Consider the following 21432-nt stretch of genomic DNA (forward strand, 5'->3'; position numbering starts at 1 on the left):
CAAAGCAGCTAATCAATAAACCAATGGAGCAGCGACTGACGTGCGGCAGCAGTTACCAGCAAATTGATTTAGCTTTGTGTGGAGTGACCACTGTCTTACAAACAGGGAGGCTTGCCCACTGAATTAATGAGTGAATGAGGTAGGAGGCGCACCCAAATGGAATAATAAATTCACCCAGCCACAGCCATATCCAACAGATCATTGGGGCAGTGATTGCTGGTGAGTTGATGAAGTAGTGGAGTAGTGGGGCAGTCCAACAAGTCATTAAGTGAATGCAGTGGCAAACGCCAGTGAGTGAACATATTCATCTGACAGCCAGCACACCCACCAGATCAATAAAGGAGTAAGGCAGTGGAAATATGTTCGGATTCCTAATCATAGGAAGAATCTTATTGCTCGTGAAGGAAGCAACAAAGATGATTCCATCCGTCACAAATTTCAGTTACAAGGCAATGCTGACTCAATCGGCCTACCTTGTTATTGGAAAAAAATGACTTTATGGTGGAACCATAGAAGCACTACTGTTCGGAAGAAGGCCATTCAGCCCATCGAGTCTGCACTGATTCTCCAAAAGAGGCTTTTAGCCAGGCTAATCCCCCTAACCTGCACACCTTTGGACATTAAGGGGCAATTTAGCAAGGCCAATCCCTCTAACCTGCACATCTCGAACACTAAGGAGCAATTTAGCATGGCCAATCCCTCTAACCTGCACATTTTAGACACTAAGGGGTAATTTAGTGGTTAATCTAACTGACCTGCATATCTTTGGTGTATGGGAGAAAACCAAAGGAAACCCACGCAGACACAGGGAGAACATGCAAACTCTACACAGACAGTGACCCGAGGCCAGAATCAAACCTGGGTCCCTGGCACTGTGAGGCAGCAGTGCTAACCACTGTGCCACTGTGCCATCCCTAAATTTTTAAGGACATCTAAGCATTCAGAAAAGAGTCAAAACTCAGGTTCCAAAGGCAAAAAGATAGTGTTGCAATAAACGTGGAAACTGGAGCACAGCTATCAAAGGAGCCACTCACCTCTGTCTCAGGCGGGAAGGCTTCTCCTGATTATAATCCTTATGGTTGTTGAATTCAGCTTTGGTGCTTTCCTTCTCTTTCTCCGACGTGGTTGAGGCCAGGTGTCCATGTGCTGTCTTCATCAGAACCTCAAAGTCGGAGTCTGCATCAAAGTCTTCAATTTCGTTTTTCTGAGGTAGGATATTGGTGTTTGCCAGTCCGCCGCTGGGCATCTTGCAGAACACTTCTGCACATTCAATGGGCATGCTCAGGCGATAAAAAGCAATGTCCGTGTTGCTGTTTTGAGATCCAAACGACCTCTGTATGACCTTCAAGCAGGGCGAGCTATCGACGGTGCCATCTATTCTTGTCACCTTGACAGAAATGCCACAGGAGGATCAGCAAATCTACTTCTAACTTCAGCATATTAATTAAAAAGTGTAAAATGATGCATCACACGTGGTATCACCAATGGTAATGGTGAAAATCTATTTTGAAGCAGGCTTAAGTGTAATTTTACTCAAAGTGCCCACATTAGAAATGTTAACTCAAGCTTTTTTGTAGATTGGCCTGGTCACAGATATCTGGGCTGGAAGTAATCTTTTAACTTGTAAGTGCAGAAACAACCTTACAAATTTTACAACAACGTGACCTGTAGCTGGCATGTTTAATGTGTTGCCACCTGCAGTCAAATGATAGGACTTAGGTTTGTGAGTCATTGAGTCTTTTTTATTAATTGATTAACTTACGGGATTGCTGCCAAAAGCCAACATTTATTGTCCATCCCTTATTGCCCTTGAGAAGATAGTAGTTGAGCCACTTTGTTCAAATAAAGTAAGTTTATTTATTAGTGTCACAAGTAGGCTTACACTAACACTGCAACAAAGTTACTGTGAAAATCCCCTCGTCGCCGCACTCCGGCACCTGTTCGGGTACATTGAGGGTGAATTTAGCATGGCCAATGCACTTAACCAACACGGCTTTCAGACTGTGGGAGGAAGCCGGAGCCCAGTGATGCACAGTAAATAGACATGTCTTGAGGAGTGTACGTATTACAGAGAAGGAGATGCTGGAAGTCTTAAAGCGCATCAAGGTAGATAAATTCCCGAGACCTGATGAAGTGTATCCCAGGACTTTGTGGGAGGCTAGGGAGGAAATTGCGACTTCCCTAGCCAAGATATTTGAATCATCGATAGTTACGGGTGAGATGCCTGAAGTCTTTTCCCAAAGATAGGGGGTCTAAAACTAGAGGCCGTAGGTTTAAGGTGAGAGAGGAGAGATACAAAAGTGTCCAGAGAAGCAATTTTTTCATACAGAGGGTGGTGAGTGTCTGAAACAAGCTGCCAGAGGTAGTAATAGAGGTGGGTACAATTTTGTCTTTTAAAAAGCATTTAGATAGTTACATGGGTATGATGGGTATAGAGGGATATGGGCCAAATGTGGGCAATTGGGATTAGCTTATGGGTTTTAAAAAAAAGGGCAGTATGGACAAGCTGGGCCGAAGAGCCTGTTTCCATGCTGTAAACCTCTATGACTTTATGACTCCATGACACCCAGAGGAAATCCATGCAGTCACAAGGTGAATGTGCAAAGTTCACACAGGCAGTGACCAAAGCTGGGTACTCGAACCTGGGTCTCTGGCACTGTGAGGCAGCAGTGTTAACCCCACGGTGCTGCAGTCCATGTGGTGAAGGTACTCCCACATTGCTGTTAGGTAAGAAGAACATTCTGGAACAGTGAGCCAGTAATGATTAAGGAACAGGAAATATATTTTCAAGTCAGTATGGTGTGGGACTTGGAGGTGATGGTATTCCCATGTGCCTGGTGTCCTTGGTCTTCAAGGTGTTTGTGGCTATTCATGGGTTTTGGACTTCCTGTTAAAGAAGCCTTGTTGCTGCAGTGCATCTTGTAGATGGTACACACAGTCACCATGTTGTGACAGTGGTGAATGCAGTCTGTGTTTAAGCTGATGAATGGGGTGTCAATCAAACAGGCTGCTTTGTCTTGGAGGATGTTGGGCATTTTGAGGGTTGCACTCATTAAGACAAAGTGGAGAATATTCCAACACATTCCTGACTTGTAACTTATAGTGAACAGAGAGTCAGGAGGTGTGTTACTCATCTCAGAATTTCCAATTTCTGATTTGCTCTTGTAGCCACAGTATTTATGTGGCTGGTCATGTGCATTTTCTTGACAATGGTGATGCCCCCCTGCACCCCCACCCCCCCCCACCCCCCCACCCCGCCCCTGCAGAGTGTTGACTGCAGGACATTGAAGAATGGTAATGCCACTGAATTTCAAGAGGGGGTAGTTAAATGCTCTCTTGTTAGAGACAACCATTGCCTTGCGTGCCACAAATGTGACTTACCATTCAACAGTCCAAATCTGGATGTTGTCCAAGTCTTGCTGCATGAAGGGTAAAGACCACTTCATTATCTCAGGAATTGCAAATGGAATGGAACACTGTGTAATCATCAGTGAACACACCATTTCTCTCCATATGAACATAAGATAGGTTTAAATCCGAGGAACTACTCCAGCCAAGTCCCAAGGCCGAGATAATGGGCCTCCAATGATCACAACAATTTCCCTTTTTGGTGGGTATGACCCCAGCCAACAGAGAGGTTCCTCCCCACCTCCCCCCACAATTTCCAATTGACTTCAACCTTGCTCTGACATCTTAATGGTAGCCATGAGGTGGAAATGCTGGATTTGGACTGGGGTGTCTGTGTCGATAGGCACAATCTTCTTGGAAATTCTCTCTACTTTGAGCTAGCGGTTTGTGGTGTCGATGGTAGCCATGAGGTGGAGATGCCAGGTTAGGACCAGGGTTGTCAATGTAGTCATGGGGTGGAGATGCCGGCTAATGCGGTGTGCTCACCCCAATCTAACACCAGCATCTCCACTTCATGGCTATCATACCACAAACCACCGACTTAAAGTGGAAAGGATCTCCAAGAAGATCGTGCATATCACACAGGCCCCCGACTTCTTCATCCCACATCCGATCAAAGGCTGCCTTAATATCAATGGCAGTCACTCTCACCTCCCCTCTGGAGTTCAGCTTGTTTTGTCCATGTTTGAACCAAGGCTGTGGTCCTGGCAGAACCCAGAGCACTGGTGACCAGATTATTAGCGAGTAAGTAGTGACAGCGCAGTCGATGATACCTTCCATCATTTTGCTGATGACTGAGTGTGTACTGATGGGGCAGGAATTGATTGGATTGGACTTATTTTGCTTTTTGAAGTGGGATTGGGTTGAAAAATAAAGCTATGTATTTATCTCTGATCACTCACACTGCTTAACAGATATCAGATTGTGAATTTGATGATATTACTGTACCACACACAAAACTCTAGGATTCGACAAACCCATCGAGAGAGCCAGATTGGAAGAAAGTGGAAATCTGAGACTGAGCTACAAGTTGTATTTCCGATTCACCTTTCAAATTCACTGGAAGGACAGAATCACTGAACTGTTTCCCAGGTATTACAAGAATCAACGACAGAATGCAAAGGTATCAGGGGCGTGACCCGAAAGCCGAACCAGGTACTTTCTTCAAATGGGGCAACATTAGCCTTCAAAGACAATCAATATGAGGTGCAATCTGCTTGAAACTGGTGTTTGGCTTGAAGTAAGCAAACATGGCCAGCAATTTTTCTGACCCGCCTTCCCATCTCTCAGTGACAATGACATTCTGCCCTTCGAATGGGAGACTGAGCCTGAACGCCGCCTGCCCTACCTCGACATGTTCGTGGTTTGCTGGTACGGGTACAAACTGAGGCAGCCGCTTGCTGAACCACATTGTGATGTCTCTGTTCATGTTCACGGCAAAGGGCTCGTAGCCTTCTTGCAGCCCGCAAATTGTAAAGTACTTCAGCGTGCCAACATCATTGCCAAAGTTCATCCTGCCAACTTGTGAGAGCCCCAGGCTACACACCGGGATAAAACCTGTGGCGGGGTTGGGGGGGGTGGATGGGATGTAGAGAGAGAAAGGAAACAGAATGATTATTGTGTAACTTGCAATATGAATCTGATGCACATGTTTACTAACCGCCATGTCAAAATGTGGAGGTCACTTTAACTTTGGGCAGTGTCAAGACATCAGAACAACCTCATAATACACATTTCCAAATTACTTTCTTTGGCACCAATGGGAACGAGATACGATTTATAACGTGCGGCTTTTCCTACGTTTTCTGCTCGGTACTAATTGCCCACAGTCAGAATTTTCTCCCTTGTGTTTAAGTCAGCTCAGAAGTTTCATTACGCCTTCTAATGCATTCATCTATTCCGAGTTCACATGCTGAGTACTTTCTTCAACAATTGCCCAACTAATTACAGCATCTCAAAACATGTGAGAAATCATAGAAGGGATAAATGTAACTGCTGAGATGACTTCCTGGACTGAATGTACCATTATTGTACAAATTGTGAACAATTGTGAAAGGCTTCATTTCTTTGGATGCAAAACAGTATGGCTCTGTAGGTCCAACAAAGCAGCTCCTGCAGGTTACATACTGTTACTGGCTGGGTCTGCTGCGGCTACTGGTTGATCTTACTCCATAATATGGGGAAAACTGATTTACGTATTTTGGAAAAGTTCCCAGAACATATACTGCATGGTGCACTGATACATTCCATGATCAGTCAAAGAGTTGATAGCTGGCCTCCACAGTGTCTGATTTTGTTCATTTAATAGTTTGCAATCAAAAAGTCCAATTTGCAGATTGATCATTGGAAGCCAAGTACAAGGTCATGCGCTGAAACGTTTTGGTGGCCTTTGTTAATGGGGACAGGACGTCTTGAGCAGAGCTGTGCAGGAATATCGGGTGGAATTGTACTGCCATATCCACCCTGGAATCGGGGTGGGCGCAGCTCGCAGAACGGAATTGTCCATTGCCCTCGGGTGGGGTTTAATGAGCCTCGCTGTAAAAACCGGCCATCAAGTACATTCTAGTCTTACCTTTATTAGCAAAGAAATGGGAGTCTCGAGCCTTACTCAGGTTCCCTGTACCAACAACACGTGTAATCTACACTCTCAGGCATTGAGCATGTTGCACATTTCGCTAGTCTATCCTGGGACCTCACAGTGCCCAATAATTCATAGCATTCATGCCTGCAATGCTTTTTGCTCAAGTTGTATTATTAGTCCCTCTGACTCATTGAGAAAATACATATGAGGATTTGTTGCGAAGATAATTAAAGTGTGGAAGGAAATAAATTAAGTGCTTAAGTAGATGGATTGAAAAAACAACTTAGCAACCTAATCCTGGGCAATTGAACTCTAGAATGACACAACAGCTACACACTTCAAACCAGTCATATCTTTACAGAAGCATTAGTGAGAAAGTGTTTGCAGGTAGCAGACTGTGGCTTTATCTGTCCAAAGCTTTGTGAACAAAAGGTAGCTTGTGGTAACAGATTGATGGTATGAACAATCAGCCACAACCCCACTCTTCATAAACCCAACAAGACCATTGCACAGAATTATACAGTACAGACTAGGCCCTTCGGTCCATCAGAACTGGCACATTAAAAACAGCTGAACTCCCACCTAATCACATCTGCCAGCACTTGGCCCAAAGCCCTGAATGTTATGATATGCCAAGTGCTCATCCAGGTACTTTTTAAAGGATGTGAGGCAACCTGCCTCTACCACCCTCCCAGGCAGCGCATTCCAGACCGTCACCACCTACTGGGTAAAAGGTTTTTTCCTCACATCTCTCCTAAACCTCCTGTTCCTCACCTTGAACCTATGTCCCTTCCTGACTGACTCTTCAAATAAAAGGAACAGCTGCTCCTTATCTACTCTGTCCATGTCCCTCTTAATCTTGTACAACTCGATCAGGTCATCCCTCGGTCTTCTCTGCTCCAAAAAAACGACCTTCCCAGCCTCTCTTTATAACTTAAATGTTCCATCCCAGGCAGCATCCTGGTGAACCTTCTCTGCATCCCCTCTGGTGCAATCACATTCTTCCCATAATGTGGCAACCAGAACTGCAGGCAGTACTCCAGCTGTGGCCTCACCAAAGTCCCATACAACTCCAACATGACTTCCCTGCTTTTGTAACCTGTCTCGATCGATAAAGTATCCCTCATCCCTTAGCTGCCAGGTAACCACCAGAAATGGCAAATATATTGCCCCCACTGTAATGACTTCAATGAGGCCCATGAGGTTGGCCTCTTGGAGTATGAGCTCCTTGATTGAAGATATAATTGCCTGCCCGATCAGGGAGCCTCACCTATATATGAAAATGGGAGTGTCAGGTCCACTGGCACTCCGCATTCTGACTTTCTAGCTGAACCATTCTAGGAGTGGAATTGAGTTTGTAAATAAAGGGAATCTGGGACACCAGCCTCTCGGGAGTTATTTCACCTACAGAACAGGGATGTTCAGCATGAAGAGCCTTTACAAAATCGATCTTTGGCTTTTGTGGCCCCAGTTTCAGTTACCAGCCAATTCATTAACAACTGTTTCAGCCCAAGCTAGTTACCTACGCAATGCAGTACCTAGAGATATTTAGATTTTACAGGAATAAAGTGCACGCCTAAACCATCCACATTGACAGATGGGATGCATTTGCACATTTTAAAGTTAAAAAACAAAGTTTATTTATTAGTCACTAGGAGGCTTACATTAATACTGCAATGCAGTTACTGTGAAAATCCCCCAGTCGCCACACTCAGGCATCTGTTCGGGTACACTGAGGGAGAATTTAGCGCAGTCCAATACTCCTAACCATCGTGTCTTTTGGACTGTGGGAGGAAACTGAAGCATCTGGAGCAAACACATACAGACACGAGGGGAACATGCAGACTCCACACAGGCAGTGATCCTAGCCAGGAATCGAATCCTGGTTCCTGGCACTATGAGGCAGCAGTGCTACAGTACCACACTTTCCACCAGTTGTGTACCACTCATCATTTGCTAAACTCGGGAAAACACAAGAGTGGGATCCCGTCTGAAATAGGTTCTTGGCCCTTTGATTATTCAAATGACGAGCCTCTTTCCCTCTTTCTGAAATGATAGTAGGCTGGCTGAATCTGGGGAAAGGTGATCTGGCTGCAGCCTAACTAGCAATCCCCAAAGATCACCGCCATTAAAACAAAGAGTTATAGAGTCATAGAGGTTTACAGCATGGAAACAGGCCCTTTGGCCCAACTTGTCCATGCTGCCCTTTTTATTAAACCCCTAAGCTAATCCCAATTGCCTGCACTTTACCCATCTTACCCATGTAACTGTCTAAATGCTTTTTAAAAGACAAAATTGCACCCACCTCTACTACTACCTCTGGCAGCTTGTTCCAGGTACTCACTGCCCTCTGTATGAAACAATTGCCCCTCTGGACACTTTTGTATCTCTCCCCTCTCACCTTAAACCTATGCCCTCTAGTTGTAGACTCCGCTTACCTTTGGGAAAAGATATTGACAATCTAGCTGATCTGTGCCCCTCATTATTTTATAATCTCTATAAGATCACCTTCTACGCTCCAGAGAAAAAAGGTCCCAGTACTTGGATGAGTCGGAGCCGAGAGGAGAGGATCTGCTCCAGTTTCCTTTAGCAGATCCCAGCACTGAACATTCTCATTCATTCTGTTTTTACAATGCCTGAGTGATTTGTTCCATTGCAGGGCCCATTTACATTGTTTTTCTAAAGGATCCAAAGGGTCCAAACAGCAGCTGGGAAGCTTTGGATGGGAAAAAATATTGCTGAAGGCCATTGCTGGACTCCTGCTTCATAACCCCTTCCCGATTGCTTCCCATCCATCCCGGGACCTTTGCAAGGCTGGAATTCTCCAGTCCTGCCTGCAGTAGCTATCGTCGCAGGCAAGGTGGGAAAATTTGGAGAACGGCCAAAAGCCAATCGGCTGCAATCTTACTGCATCGCACCACCAGCCAATCGGTGAGACGGGCCAGTAAGATAGGACGAGAGGCGAAAAATCAGGATCACGGCTGGTTTCTCACCCCTCGCCATCTTACCAGCATTGATTTGCCAGTGAAATCAATGGTGGATCCCGATGCCCATGGTGGTGGTGGGGGGTAGGGTGGTGGGGTTGTGGGGTTGATTGGTGACAAGAGATCTCCTAGGGCATTGGCAGATCAGGGCGCCAGCACAATGGTGCCTCTGTAGCTCAGCAGCCGGCTTCACCCAGTGAAATTAGGCTCCATGTTCCTCCCCCTACTGGCGAGAATCATATTCTGGCACTGTTTTTAACTAAATGTGTTACGATTACGACTAAAAGCACACCTAAAAAAATCAGAGTGATTCTCTCCAATTTTCACACTCGTTCAACACTGACAGTTCTTTTCATAAAATTTCACCCAGTTGACTTTTGGCAGCTCTCTAAATTTTCCCATCCTGCCCATGACAATGTCTGCTGCTGCTGATAGGACTAGTAAAACCCATCCTGAATGTCATTACAGTTGACGGGTTGCCTAAGGAACAGCCAATAAATGTCTGGCATTTGCTTCAGCTCATTCAAATGTGGCCTGAGATCCAATATTGAGTGTTCCTCTGGCCAGCTACCATTCTCTGCACCCGGTCCTGCTGACTGACCGCACAGAACAGTTGCTGAGGTCAGTGTGTTTCGGTTCAAACTCACTGCCAATCGGTGCTATGTAATTAAAACTACCGTGCTGAGAATCACGTGGGGATAAAGTGTTGGACATGCACTGAAACTCAATATCTATAAATGAAAGCACGAGGTAACAGCACATCCTGTGACACAACAGACATAACGGCTGAAAGAAAATCACTTTTTATTATGTTTGATGAAAAACGAAAAGGAGAGAGGAAGAAGAATCATTCGATGTACCAATCATAGTGATGCTTTTTAGGGTTAAATGAACTGCAAATTAATTTTAAAAATCGACAAATAGAGAAGTTCACCACAGACAAGAGGCAGCATTATTAATGTACGGTTTGATCGGGCAAGAGTTTTCAATAAACAGTAAAGGTCACCCAACATATCTGCTCCCTCTCTGTGATCAGTAGATTTATTGATTCTCTCCCACTCCCCCTTAGTTCACATCTGCCAATCATACCAAAATGTACCAGCTGATCTGACAGTATCTGTGGAGAAAACACATCCCTCCCCACCTTCCCCCCCCCACCCACCCCCACTAGGGCTACCTGCCACATTCCTACACTCTGAACCTTTGTTCTGCCTTTTACACACTCCCATCTCTTAATGGACGCTATTAGCACCATTCCCAGACTTTATAACCACCGTTTATATTCCCTTTGTCCTTTAGTCTGTGACATCTTCCCCCTCACCCTTACAGTATAAATCACGTCCTCCTTTCTCTGTCTTTAACTCTGACGCAGGGCCATCCAGACTCGACTCGACTCGAACAGACTCGAACTGTTCTCTCTCCACAGCTGCTGTCAGGCCTGCTGAGACTTTCCAGCATTTTCTGTTCTTTGTTGAAAAGGATGAAGGGCTGGCCCAGAAACAGGAAGCAAAGTGTGAGCGGACTGGAGCACCTCCGAATTTTTCAGCACAGAAACAGGTCTTTTCGATGACAAGCCTCTTCCCAGCCTCCTCCATCTCACCAATTCAACACTAAAGCACCACAAAATACAACAGGCCTGAACTCACTGGGGACTGGGAGCAGTAAATTTTCTCATCCTGCCCTGCTCACCCTTGGCCATCGCTGATATGCTTCACAACTCCGAGTGCTGAAAATCAATCAGAGCTTCTCTCCCCTTAATTGATATTTTGTAGGTGAATGTCGACAATTCAGCCATGTTCACATTCTGTTCATTCAAAGGTCTGGCAGGACATATAATTATGCTTTGCATTTGAATTATTCAAAGCTTTCCGCACTCCCCAATGTCAAGTAGTCGGTCACTACTAGAAATTCACTCTGTGCTCTTTTTAAATGTGAACATAATGCACTGTAGGTGACAGCCTGCCATACATTCATCAGCCCTTTGCTAATCTCCTTCGATATTGCTCATGGCCACAAAAAAAATTATTTCCCTCACCAATAAACCTCCACAGGGATAGGGTTGGCTTGATTGAAGCATACAAGACCCTGAACGTTGTTGGTAAGCTGGATGTGGAAAGGATGTTTCCTCATGGGGGTGAGTCCAGAACTAGGGGCCACCGTTTCCAGTGAGTCCCCCTTTTAGGACAGAGATGTGGAGATTTTTTTTCCCTCCAAAAGGTTGTGGAACTCTGCGTCAGAAGGCAGCGGAGTTGGGGGGGGTGGGGGCGTCATTGAATATCTTCCTGGAGGAGGTAGATAGATCCTTAAACCAAAAGAGAAAATGCTGGAAAATCTCAGCAGGTCTGGCAGAATCTGTAAGGAGAGAAAAGAGCTAACATTTTGAGTCCAGATGACCCTTTGTCAAAGTGAAAAAGTATAAAAAAAGGGAAACATTTATACTGCAGGATCAGAGTCATAGAATCATAGAGGTTTACAGCATGGAAACAGGCCCTTCAGCCCAACTTGTCCATGCCGCCCTTTTTTTGAAACCACTAAGCTAATTCCAATTGCCAGCTTTTAGCCCCTATCCCTCTATACCCATCATATCCATGTAACTATCTAAATACTTTTCGAAAGATAATATTGTACCCGTCTCTACTATTACCTCTGGCAGCTTGTTCCAGACACTCACCACCCTTTGTGTAATAAAATTGACTCTCTGGACACTTTTGTATCTCTCCCCTCTCACCTTAAACCTATGCCCTCTATTTTTAGACTCTCTTACCTTTGGGAAAAGATGTTGACTATCTACCTTGTCTATGCTCCTCATTATTTTATAGACCTCTATAAGATCACCCCTCAGCCTCCTTACGCTCCAGAGAAAAAATTCCCAGTATATTCAGCCTCTCCCTGTAACTTAATCCATCAAGTCCCAAGAGAATGAAAGATGAGTCACAGCCACAGAAACCAGGGGAAAAGGCTGCAATTGGCAGTCCACAGAGAGAATAAAAGGTGTGAATGGCCAAACGGCAGTGAAGCTGAAATCAGAGGGTAAACTGTGACAGAGGGTAAGATGTGGAGGAAGGGGGGGAAATGGATAGGAGAGAGGTAAAATTTAGAAAAATGGGGAAAGGGGAAACAAAGGGGAAGAAAAGGTAAGGAAAGGGGCAGGATAAAGTAAGGAGAAAGAGTGGGGGAGGATGAAAAATGAAAAGAGACAATAAAGAAATAAAATGTAGACAACAATAAAAAATTAAATAAAATGAAAACACAGGTTCGAGATGGGCTAATCAGATAGGTATCAGGTAGATGGGTTCTTGTAAGGCAAGGGAACTAAAGGTTAACAGGGTAGTAGCTTCTTACATTCCTAAACTCCAGTGGATACAAACCTAACCTCTCTGACCTTTCCCCATGCTTCTAATGCATTTACATCCTTCCATAAGTAACAAGACCGATGCTCTACAAAATATTCCAGATATGGCCTCATCAATACCATAAGAACATAAGAAATAGGAGCAGGAGTAGGCCATTTAGCCCTTCGAGCCTGCCCCACCATTCAATTAGATCATGGCTGATCTGAAAGTGGTTCAGTTCCACTTACCCGCCTGCTCTCCATAACCCTTAATTCCGTCATTGATCAGAAATCTATCTACCTGTGGCTTAAACATATTCAATGAGGTAGCCTCCACTGCTTCAATGAGCAGAGAATTCCAGAGATTCACTACCCTCTGAGAGAAGAAGTTCCTCCTCAACTCTGTTCTAAACTGACCACCTCCCCCCACCACACCACCCCCTCCTCCGCCTCCCCGGCTTATTTTGAGGCTGTGTCCTCTAGTTCTTGTTTCCTTTCTAAGTGGAAAGAATCTCTTTACCTCTACCCTATCTAGCCCCTTCATTATCTTATATGTCTCTATAAGATCACCCTTCAGCCTTCTAAACTCCAACGAGTACAGGCCCAATCTATTCAATCTCTCCTCATAAGCTAACCCCCTCAACTCTGGTATCAACCTGGTGAACCTTCTCGGTATTCCCTCCAAGGCCAATATATCCTTTTGCAAATAAGGGGACCAAAATTGCACACAGTACTCTAGTTACGGCCTCATCAGTACCTTGTACAATTGCAGCAAGACCTCCCTGCTTTTATACTCCATCCCCCTCGCAATAAAGGCCAACATTCCGTTTGCCTTCTTGATCACCTGCTGCATCTGCAGACTGAGTTTTTGCGATTCATGCACAAGGACCCCCAGGTCCCTCTGCACAGTAGTATGTTGTAATTTTTCACTGTTTAGATAATAATCCATTTTACTATTATTCCTTCCAAAGTGGATAACCTCACACTTGCCAACGTTATACTCCATCTGCCAGATCCTCGTCCACTCACTCAGCCTATCCAAATCTCTCTGCAGACTTTCCGCGTCCTCCATGCAATTTGCTTTCCCACTCATCTTCGTGTCATCAGCAAACTTTGTTACCCTACACTCAGCCCCCTCCTCCAGATCGTCTATGTATATGGTAAATAGTTGATGCCCCAGCACCAATCCCTGTGGCACGCCGCTAGTCACCAACTGCCAACCAGAAAAGTACCCATTTATTCCAACTCTCTGCTTCTTGTTAGATAGCCAATCCTCAATCCACGCTAACATTTTACCCCCAACTCCGTGTACCTTAATCTTCTGCAGCAACCTTTTGTCAGGCACTTTATCGAACGCTTTCTGGAAATCTAACAACACCACATCCACTGGTTCCCCTCTGTCAACCACACTCGTTACATCTTCATAAAAATCCAGTAAATTTGTCAAACATGACTTTCCCCTCATGAATCTATGCTGTGTGTGCTTGACCGAACCATTCTTTTCCAGGTGTCCTGCTATTTCTTCTTTAATGATGGATTCCAGCTTTTCCCAACTATGGACGTTAAGCTAACTGGCCTGTAGTTACCCCCCTTTTGTCTGCTACCTTTTTTAAACAGCGGCACCAGAAGCAAATACCAGAAGCAAACCAAATCCCAGAGGGAAACTTGGCTTCCAGTCTATATTTTTTTTGGTATTTTGTAAACAAGGGAACGCACCTCATCTCAGCAGCAAGAAGTCCATCAACACAAAAGTAAAAGAATTATTAACAAGAAAAAAAACATAAACACATGAGATTATAGTTACACAGTTAAAAAATCTTCTAAAACATTCCCCCTAAAAGACTCCCTACTTAGTCAGACCCACAAGTAAACACCTTTGAGGCAGCACTCCCGTTTAGATATTAAACTATAAAAATCTAGTCATGTGACTCAAGGTAAACCTGCCGTCACTTTGGTAAAGGTATACAACAACCTCTCAAACTTCCTTCCACTCTGCTGTGGAAATCCAAGGAAATTCAGAGTAAGATGCTTTTTGCAGCCCAAGACTTTTCTGGCTGGACTTAATGGCTGATTTAAACTTCACAGTTAACTAACAAAAACCACAGCGAGCCAAGAAGGCAGGAGAGAAAGCAGAGGACAAATGTGGGCCAAGGCACAAGTGGAGACCATGATCTGGAGAAAGGGTGTGAGGGGACAGAAGGGAGAATGAAATTGGTGGCGAGCAGAGAAGGAACAGGAAGGTAAAAGGGGTCAGGAAGCAGTGTGTACCAATGGACAGAGTTTAAACAGGGCAACAGGTAGATCAGGAAGGAATGTAAAAAGGACTTGCCGGTGGAGGCAAGAGAATATCAGGATAAAGTGTAAAACAAAGGGATCAGGAAGCACACAGTACAAGGCAAACAGTAAGTAAGAGAGCAGTTAAATTGAAGAAATACACACAAACTAGGGAGCAAAGCCCAGGTGGTGCAGAGAGCAAGGTGAGTCACGTAGATAATTAAATGTGTTATAAATGACTGAGCCCCAATCTTTTTAACTGAAAGTTGCAGATATTTGTAAAGCAATGATTTCTTAACTATCAAATGTAAAGCATGCGGAAAATGAATTAGACATTCAATGGCATTCGCTCACAAGAAATAATTAAGTATGTCCTCATTAGTTAGTTATGGAGAAGTTTGGTCACTGTTCCACTATCTTTCCAGTCTGTTTGTGTTCCAGCCAGGTTGGATTGGTTACCAGGTAAAAAAGTGGAAGATGAAGCAGCCCGGTTGTATGTGGTGAATGGTCAGAGGTGTGATTGGACTGAGCTGGGCCATAACTGAGTGTGACAAACAGCAGAGCTGCCATGCCTTTCCTGCTATGTTGGTGCTATTCAAATGCAGACACAGCTAAATTAACAACAGCATTTACACAGGCCTTTGCAGTAAAACATCCCAAGGTGCTCCACAACCGCACCATTTTCAGAACGTTTGAGATCAAGCCAGCAACAGCATTGCGCACTCTTGTGTGTGCTGAGGTTTATTGGGGGTAGGACAGATGCAGACTCCTTTGCAGACGGATCATTTACAGCAGATCTTTTGTTTTATGTAAAGCAGATCTTTTGTTCTATTTGGTTGACAGCGCCCCAGGGAGGTCCCTTTGTGAGGAGAAGTCCCAGTAATTTTTCTGATATTTTTAAAAATATGATAAAGGACATACAGCAGAGTGCACAAACAACAGGCACCGTCGCAGGAAGTGTTAATCAGTAATATGATTTGAGGGAATATTGAAACTGGACACCAACATTTTGGCCTGTAAATTTGGTGACACAAAACAGGCGCAATGGCACCCAATATAGCCACAAACTGCCTATGGGTTGCTGCTGACACAACATCAACTCAGGGATCAACTGGCCCAACTCAATTTTTGGTTTCACAGAATCCCTATAGTGCAGAAGGAAGCCATTTGGCCCATCAAGCCTGCACTGACAACAATTCCACCCAGACCAGATTCCCGCAACTCCACCTCGCTAACACCCCTAACAACAAGGGGCAACTTAGCATGGAAAATATGCCTAAGCCGCACATCTTTGGACTGTAGGAGGAAACTGGAGCACCAGGACAAAACCCACGCAGACACGGAGAGAATGTGCACACAGACAGTGACCCGAGGCCAGAACTGAACCCAGGTCCCTGGCACTGTGAGTTAGCAGCACTAACCACTGTGCCGCCCATCGGTTGAGGGGGTTGTAAAAGCAATGAGACCAGAGAAGAACTTATAACATTCACGGGGTTTCCTGGTGTTGTGAGACTTCTTGCTGTGAGGTAGCGGCACTAACCACTGTGCCACCCATGCTGTCCTTTAATTCCAGGCCTTTGTGTAAATGGATTTGACGAGTAACAGCAATAGAATGCGAACATTTCAAAAGGAGAAAAACACAACTTGAATTAGAGAAAGGATATTCACGGGAAAAATAAAGTAAACAGATAAAAGCAGCAGCACTGATATAAATTGTGCGCATAGCAGGCAGGACAAACAGCAGAAAATGCTTTAACAGTTCAATTGTCATCGTTTGGTCAGGACAGCAATGCCTGTCACTCTGATGCTGTAAAACTGCTTCAACTAGAAACGCTGATTAAATCCAGGGGCAAGAAACTGAACTGGTTTTAATGGAAGGTCAGAGAGAACTAGATCACAGCTTCCACACAGTTCAGAACTGGGATGCACCTTGTTTCTGTAACAATGCAACATGGGAATCCAGCTGATCTGACAGGAATTCAATACTAGAAACGTAGCAAATAATTAGTGTCTGTGACAATTAGGAAATATAGACAGAGGACATTTTCTTAGGTTTTGAAAAATTGAGTGTTTCAGCTTTCTGGGTACAATCCTAATGATCTATTGCTACAATCACACTGTAACTCACCCTATTCTATTCAGTACATTTATTTATGCTGCATTACTCAGGAGGAGGTGAATTATTAATGGGATAATTCATGGTGAACCAGCCTTCAATTAGAAAGCCCCTGTATATTAGGCCATCTTTCACAACAACAAAATCTTTTCCAATCTCCTTCCGTTAAGTTGCAGATTGACAATACTATATGAGTGCATGTCAGCTGGAACAGTCCCAGCAGTGAGTGCTGGTCAACCATTGTCCATACGGTAACCAAAGTCAACACTTCATCCAGCTCCCTGCTCACTAACTCCACACACACACACACACACACACACACACACACACACACACACACATAAACAGACAGCAAACATCCACACACACACACACACACACATGCTCGCATATACACACACACATACATAAACAGACAGCACACAGACACGGACACTGACACACACACACAACCACACACACAGACACACAAAACCATAAACACATAGCCAAACATGGATACACAGGCACACACACACACACACACACACACACACACACACACACACATAAACAGACAGCAAACATCCACACACACACACACATACTCGCATATACACACACACATACATAAACAGACAGCACACAGACACGGACACTGACACACACACACGCACACGTACATACATAACCACACACACAGACACACAAAACCATAAACACATAGCCAAACATGGATACACAGGCACACACACACACAAACACAAACACACACACACACACACACACACACACACGCACGCACACCTTAGGTATACGTTTGCAGCATTCCTGCTGTTATTACATCTTTAATCAGGTATAAAATACCGAGTCTAAAAGGAAAAGGGACCCGACTGGCAAAGCGAGTCAGTCAGCACCTGAGAAAGGAGAAGAGAACTTAACATTTCCTGCACTGAAACTCTTCATGTGACTGAAGCCAAATGAAGAGGGGAGAACAGGTAAAAGGCAGGAGTCAGGGACATTTGTCCTGTTACAAAGCAACAGTTTCATAACTTTGAGAGTTCACAAGCTGGAAGAAGGTAAAAAGCAGTGAATGAAAGATGAAATACTAACTGAGTCAGCAAATGAAAATGCTAAGAAATGAAATGGAAAGTGAATAAGAGACAAAGCCAAGTTCACTAACAGTACCCAGAAAGTCAAGTCTGACTTCTTTCTATTCTTTAGTTCCATTCTAGGAGAACAAGTTGACCAATAGAGTCATCAGTGAAGATAAATGTAAAAACTATAAAGAAACGCATTGGCCGGGATTTTATGGGTCCCGTGGAAAGTGTTGGGTTTGGGAGGGGGGTTTGGGGAAGGGACGAGGGTGTCAATAGTGGAAGTAGAATGGGATGGTGGAGATTGGCATTTTACCAGCAGTGGAACTCTCAGTTCAAATCCCCATTGAAGTTGATACATTACCAGTAGCAGGTGTGAACTTCACCACGTGGAGAGACCACTAGGTCCACCCTGGCAACCTCACTACAGACTTGGGGGCTTGAGGGGGCCACCCAGTTAGCTGGCCTGTGCCCCATAGAAGGCTCCTCCGGTGACAAGGGTTGTCCCAGCTGCTCATACAACTGAGCAGCCCCCCACCATCCAATCCCCTCACGTGCGCAACCAATCTGTTGGGGCCTGCCTGACTCAACGCAGCAAGGCAGACCTGATTTACCTTAATTCTGGGTGCCTCCTCTGTTATGGTCAGTCCTGGCCCACTGCAATCCCAGTAAGAAGTCTCACAACACCAGGTTAAAGGCCAACAGGTTTATTTGGCAGCAATCTCAGCAGTGGCCACTAATCCCAGTGGCACTGTTGGGTATGAAGATCTGCTAGTCTCTGATTAGCTAACATGAGCGGCACAGTGGATAGCACTGCAGCGCCAGGGACCCAGGTTCAATTCCCAGCTTGGGTCATTGTCTGCGCGGAGTCTGCACCTTCTCCTCTGTGTCCGTATGGGTTTCCTCCAGGTTTCCTCTCACAGTCCAAAAGACATGTTAGTTAGGTGCATTGGCCATGCTAAATTCTCCCTCAGTGTACCTGAACCGCCACCGGAGTGTGGTGACTTCTCCCTGTGTTTGCATGGGAGAAGGTGCAGACTCCCCATAGACTCCCAAGCTGGGAATCGAACCCGGGTCCCAGGCGCTGTGAGGCAGCAGTGCTAACCTCTGTGCCACTGTGCAATCTCTCAATCAAAGCATTCAGCAACCTGTGGCTTTACAGAATGTGAAGGGATATGCCAATCAGTTCTGTGCTGCACCATATAATGTTTTGTTAATCTAGTCGGACTTTGAGAACCCTTGGCGCAGTTAAAAATCAACGCTCGTACTAGTTAGTTTCTCAGAGTCTTGTTACTTAATCTCATTTTGCCAAACACAGCAGGTTCTCTGCCTACACTGTCTCTCATCCTTTTCAGACCATCCGCTGTGTTAGCAGATAAAGGACGAGCCGTGAATATAAAGCAGCACAAATCAGATGCTACGAGTGGCACTCTCAACACAACACTCAGACTGCAAAATGTTCTCAAATTCAATTATTCTTCACTGGATGCATTTCATGATTGATGATGAAATAATTGTGTCCCAGAAAAAAATTGCTGTTGATGGATGCCTCAGTGCAGTAACACGAAGGTTGATTTTAACCTTGCTCGCCAGGAGGAAGGGAGTGGGATAGGGTTTCAAAGTGGGGGCTCCTGGAAGATCCACGTTCCTGTAGCATGTCCACAGCGCCCTGATCTGTTGTTACTTTGGGGTTTTCAACAGAGGCATGGGAGCATCGTAAATGTTGAAATGCCAGTGTCCACTGATGCCACTGGGAGTTTGGTGCCAGTTATACTCATTTCTGGTGACAGTCCGGTGGCTCACCTTCACCAGAAACCCCCTCCGATCCGTCCCCGGCGGGGCTCGGGCAGCGGTAATTTGTGTCGGGCCATGGAAGATGGTTTCTTACTCCCTTCAAAGCCAGAGAAGGTGCCTAATGGGTGGCACGGTGGCACAGTGATTAGCACTGCAGCCTCACAGCGCCAAGGACCCAGGTTTGATCCCGGCCTTGGTCAGTGTCTGTGTGCAGTTTTCACATGCTCCCTGTGTCTGGGTTGGTATCTTCCAAGTGCTCTGATGTCTTACAACACTCCAAAGATGTGGAGGTTAGCTGGATTGACTGTGCTAAATTGCCCCTTACTGTCTGAAAAGGTATAGTAAGTATTGTAAGTAGTGTAAATACAGGGCATTACAGGAATAGCACATTAGGTGACCCGTGTATAGTGCTCTGTTGGGAGGTCAGTGAGGACTCAGTGGGCCAAATGGCCTCCTTCTGCACTGTAGGCATTCTGTGATTCTAGTGGGACTTGCTACATTCACGACTTCCCCTCTGAGTTAACATCGGGGTTTACTTTCAGCATGTTTCACAGAAAGGCTGATAGATAACTACAAAATGTCATGAATGTAGCCCAGTCCATCACGCAAACCAGCCTCCCATCCATTGACTCTGCCTACACTTCCCGCTGTCTCAGAAAAGCAGCCAGCATAATCAAACACCCCACACACCCTGGACATTCTCTCCTCCACCTTCTTCCGTCAGGAAATAGATACAAAAGTCTGAGGTCACGTACCGACCAACTCAAGAACCACTTCTTCCCTGCTGCCATCAGACTTTTGAATGGACCTACCTCACATTAAGTTGATCTTTCTCTACACCCTAGCTATGACTGTAAAACTCCATTCTGCACTCTCTCCTTTCCTTTTCTATGAACAGTATGCTTTGTCTGTGTAACATGCAAGAAACAATACTTTTCACTGTAAATACATGTGACAATAATAAATCAAATTAAATCAAATTGAATCAAGAGCTTCAATCAAGGATCTGCACGGCTCTGGCAGACATCAACACACAAACACGGAAATGTCTGTTAATGCTGCCGTGTTACAAATCAAGGTTAACCGTCAAGAAGGTTTACTAACTCACAGATACAACTTGTCAATGCGACAGCGAGTTAGTACAATTCAAAATATTGATTTCTCATGGCCAACTTTAAAACGGCATGTCAGAAAACATCACAACACACATCATCAACCTTGGAAATGTTCCCTTATCCTTATCTTTACTGACTGTCCTCCAGCTGCTGCTCCAACTACCTGGTCACCTTTTGTTTAAGGACAAACAACCCCCAGTTCGGATGGCACGGTGGCACAGTGATTAGCAGAGCTGCCTCACAGCACCAGGGACCTGGGTTCAGTTCAATCCCAGACTTGGGTGACTGTCTGAGTGGAGTCTGCATGTCTTCCCCGTGTCTTGCGTGGGTTTCCTCCAGTTGCACCAGTTTCCTCCCACAGTCCAAAGATGTCTGGGTTAGATGGATTGCCCTTGTTAAATGTATGGGATTACAGGAATAGGGTGAAGCAGAGTGGGATGACATTTTGGAGAGTTGGTGCAGGCTCGATGGGCTGAATGGCCTCTATCTGAACTATAGGGATTCTGTGCTTCAATTTATCTTTGTTAGAGATCTCTTGGGCAGTACCTTATCAAACGCTTCTCCAAAATCCAAATGAATCACAGCTATTTTAGTTCCTTTAATAATCTACTTTCTGTCCTTGGGGAACCGAGCAGGGAAAACAAAGCGAGAAGTGCTGGATCCGTAAGATCTGTGCCTTTTACAGCAGTGCATGTGGGCCAAGAGAGGCAGAGATGTTACTTTCAGGCCCAAACCTGTAGATTTCCCCACAAT

At 45.0% G+C, this 21432-nt stretch overlaps 1 protein-coding gene across 1 annotated transcript in view; it reads right to left on the bottom strand.

Moving 5' to 3' along the window:
- The window catches only part of ryr2a (ryanodine receptor 2a (cardiac)), a 662889-nt gene that overhangs the window by 238260 nt on the left and 403197 nt on the right, over positions 1 to 21432 (bottom strand). The window contains exons 29-30 of the mRNA XM_080200677.1: positions 4757 to 4965; positions 1035 to 1387 (exon numbers count right to left, since the gene is read on the bottom strand). Of these exons, the coding sequence (XP_080056803.1) occupies positions 1035 to 1387; positions 4757 to 4965 (562 nt within the window). The remainder of the gene's footprint in view (positions 1 to 1034; positions 1388 to 4756; positions 4966 to 21432) is intronic.

This window comes from Carcharhinus amblyrhynchos, chromosome 12, assembly GCF_965287045.1.
Source record: "Carcharhinus amblyrhynchos chromosome 12, sCarAmb.v2.hapA, whole genome shotgun sequence".
In the NCBI taxonomy this organism is placed as follows: Eukaryota; Metazoa; Chordata; class Chondrichthyes; order Carcharhiniformes; family Carcharhinidae; genus Carcharhinus; species Carcharhinus amblyrhynchos.